We start from the raw sequence: 11,566 nt of genomic DNA on the forward strand, positions 1-11,566 counted from the left end.
CCCCCCTCTCGCTCTCTTTTCTCTTCCCCACTCTCTCTCTTTCCGACTCTCTCATTCGCTCTCTCACACGCCAGCGCACATCCTCGCCAAACTCCGTGCGTCCTGACATCTGAGTTCACTGTCAATCTCTGTCCACTTCGCAGGGATATCCCCTCCGTCTCCGCCGAAGACCACTGGAAACTAATTTTTCCTCTTCTAAACTTCCCGAGAGAGACTGATCCTGGTCGGCTTTTTTTTTTCTCTTTCTGTGGTGTGGAGAACTAGGCTATAGCCTGTAGTTTGCCAAGGACTTTGACAACGACGCAGGATGCCCCAAAAAGGTGAGATCTTGACTAAAAGTTTGTCTGTGCTGTTAAATTACTGAATTATTTTTCTAATGTGTTGTTATTATTGTGTATTATTCTATTCTATTATTATTGTTATTATTATATATTATTGTTATTATTATTATTATTATTATAGGTCATTTATTGTCGGCTGTAGGTTGAGGTTCAGTGGTGAGGTTGTGGGTGTTTTCCCCTTTTGGACTGTGCAGCCTGTCTTCTGACTGGACTCCTTCAAAAGTGCGAACAGCCTTTAGCGTCTCTTCTGTCTGTTTTATCTGCTCGATTTTGTTGCTGTGTTTAGGCCTACGGATAGCTTACCGCTTATTTATGACAGTAAAGAGTAAAAAGTCACGTTGGGCCAGGACAGTGATCATCGTGGAGAATGGGGCGCAATGACCCGTTGAGGAAAGGTGTCAGATTGATTCATACAGGCGAGTCACCCAAGCGCCTTCTCAAAAAAAAATAAATAAAAAAGAAGCTCCATGGAAGCACTTGGGGAGGAGGCCCGTTTTTTTATCGTGTTTGTGTGTCAGAGAAAATACAACTTTCCCCCCTTTTTCTAAGCTGTCTAAAGCTGCCCTTAATGACAGCGACTTGAACTACTTTTACATTTTAGCAGTTGTAGTATTTTAAAAAATGTCATACATATATGTTGACAGGCCTGTCAGCCTATTCATAGCAAATAATGTTGAAAATAAATTACTTTAGCGATTTCATAAAACAAAAAAAATATGCACACAAACAGCTGCTGCTTTTGAACTATTTTGTCAAAACTATTAGGCGGATTAATACAATAAAATAGATGCAATGCTTTATTGTAATTGTGCATATTTATTTTGTAATTGTTAAAATAAATCCGGAATAATTCATCGTAAAAAATATAATACAATTAAAACAGACTGGTAGCAAAACCTCACCGGGCCTATGGTTTAATATGTTAATATCCACTTAAATTGTTGATCCTCTGAGTTGAGATTAAAGTTGCTGGCTACATGCACGCTACCAACCAATTCACTAAATGCATTCTGCAATATGCAACACATTTTTTTTAAATAACCCTTGTGTAGGCTATATATTATCTATTCCCTGTTAGGTTGCAACTTGCACCGGGGCCATTGTGGTCCAGGCCTACATGGACTCCTTCTGCATATGAATGTTGAGAGCGCAGGATCCAGCGGTCACAATAAGCATGTTGAATTAAAGACATTGTTGTTACGGATTACTAAAGGAAAAGAAATGCAGATTAGATCGTAGTTAACCTCAGGAACAACAACGTTTGAGCTTTCGACCTTAAATAAATGATTAACCACTTGGACCTTGCGAGGCTAAAAGCTACTGACTGCAGTGCATTTCCAGGCTGACCAGGGTGTTTTTATTTATAATTATTTACATTATACTTTAACATCGTGACATTACACCAATAATAATAATAATAATAATATCCGAATTAGGCAGTGGTTGTTTTGGTAATTTTATGTTATGCTAAACGGGCTATCTCAGGCTATGTGGCCAGTGTGATGGAATCTGAATTTGATTAATGCCCATTTGTTAAACATGAAAGAAAGCTACACTCTAAATGCAATGGCGGCCTGCGCGTCTCACAAACCAGCCTCGGACTAAACACAGCCTGTTAGACGACGTTATTAGGCCATTTTGCTCTGCACACAACACAACTTTGCATGGAGGGAGAAAACTTCAGACTTCTCCCTCCCTGGCCCCCTTTTTATCTGTCCCCTCCAGTCAATAGCTTCTTTAATGCATTTGTCTTTTCCAATTGAGCGCCCTACTGCGCTGTTGTGTCTTTCAACCCGCTTTACAACCCGCACCAGCAGCACAAAATAACCACCAAATATTTAGAACAAGAAATTACTTTTTAAATTTTTTTTTTCTATAAAAGCAGGACAAACAAAACCCACATTCACGCACTAGCGGCACCGAGGTCACGGTCGTGTGTGACAGTGTGTGTGTGTGTGTGAGAGAGAGAGAGAGTGTGTGTGTGTGTATGAATGGTCCCGGAGGGGGTGGATGCATGCCTCCGGCTCTTTGTATTAATCTGAACTTGTTGGTGTGTTTAGTGGGGAAGCTGTGTGTTTCTGGTCGCGGAGGCCGAGTTTTCGCCCCGGGTTTGAGGTATACGGAGGCAGAAAAGGGGGTGCATTGTTGGAGTCCAGCAGGCTTTGTACACCAGCTTTGTACCCCCTCCTGGTCTGGACTTTTGCAGAGCAGTGAGGCGAGGTAGACAACGTGTGTCACTGTACAATTTCCACGATAGAGGAGGGATATCGAGTAAAAAAAAAAAAAAAAATCTCGCTGAGACGATGAGGACTGATTGCTTTATGTGAACAAAAAAAAAGAAAGAAAGAAAAAAAAAAGACAAAACAGCAGGACCAAAAAGCCTCGAAAAGAAATAGTGTTGTAAGAGTTCCAGGCCCAGTATCACTACAAGGCTGTTTGTTTGAATTTATTTTGACAGGGCCTAACAGAGATGTTCAAATAATCTTGTCCCGCGTCATTTTTGATGTATTTACCAGGCAGGACATTGAGGTTAATTGTAAATGTAGGGCACAAATGAAGATACAGTAGGTTTAAAGTGCACCAGTATAGCTGTGGCTGTGCTAATGTGTTGTTTTGCTTTGTCCTATAGGGAGACATTAAGTAGTGAAAACGGCAGATGATTGACTAAATTGTTATAGAGTGGACAGTCAACTCTGTTTCCAGGCAAGTTTAATTAAAATACATACATACACTGAGGATGTGAAATTCATTATGCTTCAATAATGTTTAAGCACAAAGATCCCGCAAATATTCTAATCGAACGATGAGATCAGAAACTTTTATTATTTAAAATAAAATTGTTGCAAACAATTTTGACAGTATATATACATATTTAAAAAAAAAGATGTGTACACGCTATGTTTACTATGTGATGTTGACCAGCTTTGTTTTTTCCTTGTGACGCTTAGAATACCACAACCAAGCCACGTGGGAGTCTGGCGTAGCCTCAATGATGCAGAACAGTAAGTTGATTTTTATGTTGTTGTTTTTTTTGTTTTGCTTTAGAAACATTTTTATTACAACCGCGAGTTTTCAATGTTGTTGCATGGATGCAACACCCACTGACATTATGCACTGGTTGTTATAGCGCAATAACTTTAAAAAACACTTTAAAGGAGGGGAAGAAAAAAACAGAAATGTATGTGCAGAGATAAATTTGCATGACTTTGAGGTGCAGGGGAGAAATATTCTCAGTTATTTGATGGCTGTTTCATTGCTGTTAATTTATATATTTATATATTTTTTTTGCAATGATAGGTGGACAAGTTATTATTGAACAAGTTAATCACACGTCGTCCTGCTCCAGAGAGAGAGAGAGAGAGAGGGAGAGGGAGATAGAGAGAGGGAGAATAGAGGGGGTTGGGTTGAGAGGGAGATTTTTGTTTCTGCTTGAGTTGGTATTAAATAATTGCACAGCCGTCTGCATTAGCGTTAGAGCTGGCTGCCAGGCTGCATACAAGATTAGCTGCGTAGAGAAGAGCCCTGCATGAAACATGAGGAATAGCAATAATGTCTTATGTAGATTAGTCCATATTCTTCACGGACAGACTGCATGAACTAGAAAGAAAATGCTCATATTATAACCGCAGGCCTCACTGTTAGGTGCAGTGGAACTCCCCAGCGGAAGATAAATATTAACAACCATATTGTCGTGGGTGCCAATCAAAAAAAAAAAACAAAAAAAAAAAACACGGTAGATGAAGTTGCTTAAAGGCCTCTGTGTTTAAAGTGGCCCATGAGTTGAATATTTTGTTTTTTATACCTGGTGTGTGTGTGTGTGTGTGTTTAAAACAAAAAAGGATAAACATGAAACATTTTCTCTCTTGCTGCTGGACAAGAGGTGTATGACATCTGTGATGAAGGTGTGTGGAATAATTTTATTATATTATTCTCCATATACCTCGATGACGTGTCTGTGCTGTAACCTGTGCGCATTTAGTTCAAATATGTTTGAAGCCAATGTTGGTTCCACGTGACGAGCTGGGTGGTTTTTGTGTGTGTGTGTGATTCAGAAGAAAACAGCACGCAGAATAAGTGACCCCGTGATGAAAACACTGCAGAAATACTTTCACAAACTGGTGGCAGCAGACTTTTATTTAATAGGCCGCAGCGCTGTGATTTGTCGCTTGTCCATTATAGAGATGATGGGGGCCTTATCAAAGCTGTGTACAATACCCAGTGCTCCTGCTTTGCTGCGGATTGATGATAATGGGATGCTCCCCTGGCTTGGCGTGTGATGTCTGGTGCGAATTGCCGAGGAGATATCATTGGGCCCGGCCCTTTGGGTTGTCTAAAGGTCGCCTCGGCCTCGGTGGCTTTTGTGCTAATAACTCCTGGGTGTATATGGTGGGGAGCGTCCAAATTGACACCATATGTTTTCCTATTAGTCGACTTGCAATAGAATACAAGGCGCATAATCAGCGCCAGCGGGCGAGATCGACTCTGGGCACTTGAGGGAATTGTGCCATGATTAAGACTTAACCTTAGGAGAGTTTTGATTTTTATGTGATGTCCTTATCTGACGGTTTTATCGATCCGGAGGATTTATGTGATGGTAATAAATAAGAGGTGATGGAGAGGCCTTTGGAGAACCCGCAGAGCAGGGCTGCTTAATGCGGGCAGGCCAATTTCAGCGTAAGAAGTCTATTAATTCCACTTAATCCTGGAATTACCAAAGAGCAGGAGGGATGATAATGGGTTTACTATCAACCAGATCCACGCTAGAAGATTATTACACATGGCGGCCAAAAGGGGATATGTTACCCAGTTAAACAGGTTTATTTTCACTCATCTATACAAAAAGGCCCCATTTGATAATTTATATAAAATAAAGTGTGCAGTTTAAAGCAGGGCACTGTGACATATTTCAGAGCAAAGACGCCTACCGATTGCGCACAACAGGACTGCAGTGGCAGTGAGCATTTGTTGTCAAATACAAACAAGAGGGGGGGAAAAAAACTGCATGTCACTTTTAATATGTTAAGAATCCAGGCGCGCCCTCGTTTGTGTGACCGCGCGTAGCCCCTGGCCACCTTAAAACGAAGTCTCCCTCGGAGGGTAAACGAGTAGCGTCCAATTTTGTCTGAGTGATATCCAAATGCAGACAGAAAGGGTCGTTTTATCATGCTACTATTTGTCGTGACGATGCGATTTTCAAAAGCAGAGCGGTGTCATAAAGTGACATGCCTGCCACAAGTGCTCCAACTGATCTTTTCAATTAGCCTCCCATGCATGATCCGAGGCGACTTCCGCCTATTTCCAGAAATTAAGCTCAAACTTGACGTGCAGCTAACTTTATTTTAAAGACAAATGTCAGGCAGGCTCATCATATTTTCCCCCTCTTCTATATTTGGAGCTTATTTATTGCTAAGGAGCCTCTGCTCCCGGAGTCAATGTACCGGGCGGCAGCGCAGGGGAAGGGAGCGGAGAAACAGAGAGCAGCTCAGGCACTCCGGGGAGTCAGCTCACCCATTTGGCTTCAGGTTTGCGGGCTTATTCTGTGCTTTACAGAGATGCTATAGAACAATTTAAGGATAATTTAGCTAAAAAAGCTATTTTTTTTTCTTTTAGACAATAGCCAATCATAAAATGTGCTGTTTTTAAGAGCTGGTGTCCTGTGTGGTGCCTGTCTTACTGGCGCGTAATTGTTGTGTTTTAAAGAGGACTATCGTTGTCGATTTTAACGTCACTTTCCAAAAAAGCGACGCCTTTTGAATGGAAGCTAATTGAACACATTATTTCAGCTATAGTGTTTTCTGTGATTGTCGCTGCTGCTGGTTGTTATTCTGAGGATAGTTCATGAGAGAGGTGCTGGTTGTTGGGGATGCGCAGCTGTACATGAGGGGATGGATAACGGTGCGAATGTTTTATTACCGAACTTTCCCGGTTTGATAAAAGGTTGGTTGAGTTTCCTCGAGGCAAAAGACCGACTGATGTGTTCATTTATTATTAGAAAAAAAACCATATTGAGATCTTTTTGGTTCAGTTTATGTGAAGCTGTTGTCGTTTAATCCATGTTCTGCATGTGTTACTGAATAACTGCGCAATGTTTGGAATGTAACTGAGCGGTGTAACAGCTTCTTCAAACTATTGTTTTATCAGTGCATTTCGATTTAAAACACTTTTTTTTACAAGCACATGACAGTTAATTTATTTATTTTCAAGTGTAATAAACCTTCTGTACTTTATGTTTCATATTTAACTCGGTTATCCTGAGCGCTTCTTCCATTCTCCTCACCATTCAATGACAATCATTTGCTTTATCACATATGTTTTAATTGGAGTTATAATACCGTGTGATGACTGCGATGCTTTTGTCTCCATGTAGGTCACAGTGGCGTAAACCAGCTTGGTGGTGTGTTTGTTAATGGTAGACCGCTGCCGGATTCCACCAGGCAGAAAATAGTTGAACTTGCTCACAGTGGTGCTCGACCCTGCGACATCTCCAGGATACTGCAGGTGACAACCACACTCCCTTTTAAACAGAAAACAGGTTCATACAGACTGTGTTTTCAATGGATACAAACTGCTTTTTTAAAGATAATAGAATTAAGGAAATAAAATACGACATCACGGTATGCTGTTACCATTACATCCATGTTTCCTTTAGTTTAAATGTTGCATTTTATGATTGTTTCGGAGTCAGTAAAATTATTTTTTACTAGTTCCATCACTCCGTTTACTGGAAATGTAATAAGGCTGACAAAAAGGACAATAATCTGCCTGCTCTTATAAAGAACAGATCTATTGTAAGAAGTGCCTAATATACCATTCAAGGCATATTTTTTGTGTTTATAGACCCATGATGAAGTCCAAGTGCTGGACAGTGAAAAGGTGATAATTATTTGACGCCATCTTAGAAATTCCGTTAATAGTCGTAAATAATGTATGTGAATTGTGTCTTTTGTTTTCTATCCAGGTATCCAACGGCTGTGTGAGCAAGATCCTGGGCAGATATTATGAAACTGGCTCCATAAGACCGAGAGCAATAGGCGGCAGCAAGCCCAGGGTCGCCACTCCAGAGGTGGTCGCGAAAATCGCGCAGTACAAGCGGGAGTGTCCGTCTATCTTTGCGTGGGAGATCCGTGACAGACTTCTGTCGGAGGGGATCTGCACCAACGACAATATACCCAGTGTAAGTGTACTGACTGTAAGTTATGTGCATGATTTAATTTGCCATATGAAATGACTTTTTTTCTCCTCATGCAGTGGAGGAAAAGGAGATGGGCAACCAACCATTCAGTCTTATTAAATACACTGCGTTTCAAAGTGTTGGGGGGTGGGGGGGCACGCATTACTGCATATGTGATCACCCAAACATACAGTCAATTAGAGGGAGCGTGATGTCCATGTGTGCGCTTGGCAGGGACATCTTCCTGTGCACATTTATTTAGATTATAAGGTGTGTGTGTGTGTGTGCCACCTTTGTGCCCGATACGGCGCTCCATCTGATCCTAATCTTTACTTTCATCATATGTAATTTGTCATTCAGGTGTCATCGATAAACAGAGTCCTCCGCAACCTGGCTAGTGAAAAGCAACAGATGGGCGCAGATGGCATGTATGACAAGCTGAGAATGCTCAACGGTCAGACAGGAACTTGGGGGACCCGGCCCGGCTGGTACCCCGGAACATCAGTGCCAGGGCAGCCCAACCAAGGTGAGCCTCATTATCACACAGTGGCAATAAAGACACCTTGACGCACGCACGGCTGTAACGTTGTATCGGAGAAGGACACAACCAGGCGGGTCTAGGTCTGCTTTGGCTTCTCAGGCTGGGCGACAAAAAACAAAATAAAATGATTTGCCTTAAATATAATCTGTTAAGTGCATTACTGTGAACTCCACAGAGGTCACCATACATTGTCCTGTTTGCATATGAATAGTTTTACAGCTCACAATTCCAGTGCTCTTGTAAGAAAGGCTCATAGGACAGGACGTTTGCAGGAAGGTATTGTATTGACATGCTTTGATGCCCTGAACAAGACCCCCAATTAAGACTAGTCGATTAGAGGAAGCCATGGGCCATGCATGCAGTCTGAATGCCTCCACTGTCCCAGACATGGATGTGCGTGACAGCGGCTTGTCCTTTCAGCAGAGGNNAGCCTGCATTTTCCTTCCCTCCTGATGGGGAGGCAGAGCCGGGGAGCTGTGCGCGGGGATATTAGTACAAAGGAATGTTTTCCTTCACACGCAATGATTGGTTATGGGAACGGTCCGCACTACGTGTAATTGCTCATTAGAGAGGGCTTTGTCTCTCATTATGGCAACATGCAGGAGTGTGGAGATGGGAAGGCTGCTGTTGAAATATTCCACTTCAGAAGGTTTCCCTTTGTCGGCCTGCTGAAGGCCAAACACTGAGCAGATCTCAGATATCATTTCTCTCATAAGAAACGCCACCGTTTTGGTTTTGTTTAACGTTTGCTTTGCTTCCTGAATATCCATTCATTGGACAAGTATTAGTGCGAAGCATTGTGTCTGATTTATATGCGCCAGAGGGGAAACGCAAGTGCTGGAATTCAGTCAAGTAGCAAATAATAATTTGCATTTGTTTGATGACCATTTGGACACGTGGGGCTGTTATCAACAAGCAGTAAAGCGGAAACGATCATATTAACGGCTAAAATGATTAACTTAATTTTGGAATAATAATAACTTATTGTTTTTATTATAAATTATGTATAATTATTTAACATGCTATATAACCACCTTTTATTTATTTTTTTCAATTTGACTTTGGTAGGTACTTTAATTTGGACTTTGGTACAGTCTATCATAAGACATTAGATTATTATTTATTTATGATAAAGATCATATTTAATAATTAGTATTACATAGGATTATATTTATTATGATATTAATTCTGTAACATAATAATAATAATAATGAGGATAATAAGTTATAATTAGTTCTTTGTTTATTTTGTTTTTAATTCAAGTATTTAAGTAAAGCTGTTGTCTCAAGGGAACGAAAATATGTTTTCCATCCGACAGCCGAGTAAGCAGATATAATAGCTACATGGAGAGTGACAGGTCCCTAAAAGAAGACAACTCTATCCAAAGAGGAACGAATAAAACTCCTCACCGATTTTGTCTTTTATCTCTTTCTCATTCTCGCTCGCTGGCTATATGGCTCTAAATCCCGTCTATAGGATTTAGTCTCTCACTTTCTCTTTCAGTTCTAAGCGGTTTCTCAAGAGTGTTTTGATCCGGTCTCAGCAGCTGAAAGGTGCCGCAATTGGTTCGGTATCTCTTTTTTTGCTGCTTTTCCGCCTCACTGGCTGAGACATCGTGATACTAAAGAATGAGTTTATTTCCCAGCGCTTTTATAAAGAAAACAAATCCCATCCTAGCGTCAGTGGGTCTGGCAGACGGATAATAGCTGCACATTCACTCCTTTTTATGGATTATCCAGAGTGAAGAAACAAATAGCGTGGATACAAACTATTGGCCTAGAAGAATACTTTTGTCTATTTTGCAGCAGGGGAAATTGTCAAGAAACATGTCCGTCAGGTTTCCTCCAGTGAACCAAGACTTTTCTATTTAGACACACTAAATATGTTTTCAGGCCTGCACACAGGCATGCGAAATAATGCTGTGAGCACAGTGCAACTTGCTTGACGAAAAACCTTTTATATAATCATAGTGCTGCATCTTTCCCACTTTAACTTCAGTTTGACAAAATTAAAGTTTGCACACTCAGATTTGTGGGTGTGCATGCACTCGTTTGCCCCTTTTTTAGGGTGCACGGCAGCCTAGTTCACACATAGCTATGTAGGCCATCCTGCACCTGTTCCATCCCTTTTTACAACAACCTCTTGCCCTTGAGCAAGGCACCCCCCCTCACTAAAACAATGCCAATCCGGTTACAAACATAAACTAAATCTGCATACAGAAAGCTAAAATGCCAATTCATGAGTCCAACCCCTCCACACAGTCACCACTGAGATATTACATGAAACCACCCTCTATCAACGCAACCCCCTGCTTAATTTCGCATTAACTTCTCGGTGTGATAATGATGTCCAACAACAAGACAGACATTAGTCGATAAGCCTCGCCCTGCAACTGAAGGGGCAGTGAATAGATTGGCCTTATTTTGGTTGTTCAGGGGGTTGCATGCTCTCTCCTCACTCATTTGTTTCCAATTGAAGACAGAAATCCTGACTGGCGTGTAGCTGGCCGGGGGACGTGATTAATGATGGTAGTGGATAAGGGTTAACACACTGGACTCAAAGCTCTGTTGACTGGGATCCTCGTGCGCACAATGCCAAAGTACTATAGCCTTGTGCGCCTCCAGAGAGAGAGGATCCTTTTGTCATGTCCTCCAATAGCCCCCCTCCCATATATTACACCCACCGAGGGCTCACTGCTCGTCCCTGGCTGTGTCCATAGTTTAATGGTTTCCCTTACTCCTGAAGGCATTGTATCATTCTGAAAAGCGTCTTCTCCTATTCAAAAGTTGGTGGTCACCTCAATGGCTATACCAACGCCCATATGGGAACGACCATTGAGGCATTGCTCTGCCCTAAAAAAAAGAGAAGGGGGCTAGAGAGTTTGGGGTTTTAATACATTTCATAGGCTCTGAAAGGAGGGCTCGCCACATCTTGTCACATTTCTCTTAACCTTTTGAGAACACACGCCATTGTTGGGAAGCGATAAGTACGGCGGAGCCTTTTCCCTCCACAGCATGTTTTTCCCACAATATTTTATAAACAGTTTAACTGCGAAGCCTTTTTTTTTTTCTTTTCTTTTTTCATATTGTCCCTTTTCATGCAGTCTCTAATCCGGAAACATTAAGAAAAAAATGCAATCATTCCTCTGATTTTGAATTAAATCAACCATGATAGGGGCTTTAATTAATGATGTCGCACCGCGGTCTGTACAATTAGCTGTAGGCAGATACAACACCAGACCCGAGAATTAATTATTCAATTAGCTTAATTGAATGTATATTTTCATTATAAATATATATATATATGATTCAGAGGAGACACAGATGAGACTGCAGCTCAAGAGAAAGCACAGAGAAATCGCACGTCCCTTCACACAGGAGCAAATTGAACTTCTGAAAAAGGTCCAGTAGATCTGTTATATCGCCGCCATAAGGAATTAGTTTCTTGATGTGAATGATGTTATGTAATTGTTGTTCGTTAAAATACACACCTTCCAGATGATCTTATGTGAAT

At 41.3% G+C, this 11,566-nt stretch overlaps 1 protein-coding gene across 1 annotated transcript in view; it reads left to right on the top strand.

Annotated features, from left to right (window-relative positions):
• Window positions 1-3,318: 3,318 nt before the first annotated feature.
• pax6b (paired box 6b) overlaps window positions 3,319-11,566 on the top strand; it is a 12,368-nt gene continuing 4,120 nt past the window's right edge. The window contains exons 1-7 of the mRNA XM_035652064.1: window positions 3,319-3,343; window positions 4,220-4,243; window positions 6,709-6,839; window positions 7,179-7,214; window positions 7,300-7,515; window positions 7,873-8,038; window positions 11,360-11,453. Of these exons, the coding sequence (XP_035507957.1) occupies window positions 3,331-3,343; window positions 4,220-4,243; window positions 6,709-6,839; window positions 7,179-7,214; window positions 7,300-7,515; window positions 7,873-8,038; window positions 11,360-11,453 (680 nt within the window). The 5' untranslated portion in view covers window positions 3,319-3,330. The remainder of the gene's footprint in view (window positions 3,344-4,219; window positions 4,244-6,708; window positions 6,840-7,178; window positions 7,215-7,299; window positions 7,516-7,872; window positions 8,039-11,359; window positions 11,454-11,566) is intronic.

This window comes from Morone saxatilis, unplaced genomic scaffold (assembly GCF_004916995.1).
Source record: "Morone saxatilis isolate NCDOM2014 unplaced genomic scaffold, NCSU_SB_2.0 Contig11, whole genome shotgun sequence".
NCBI classification, from domain to species: Eukaryota; Metazoa; Chordata; class Actinopteri; family Moronidae; genus Morone; species Morone saxatilis.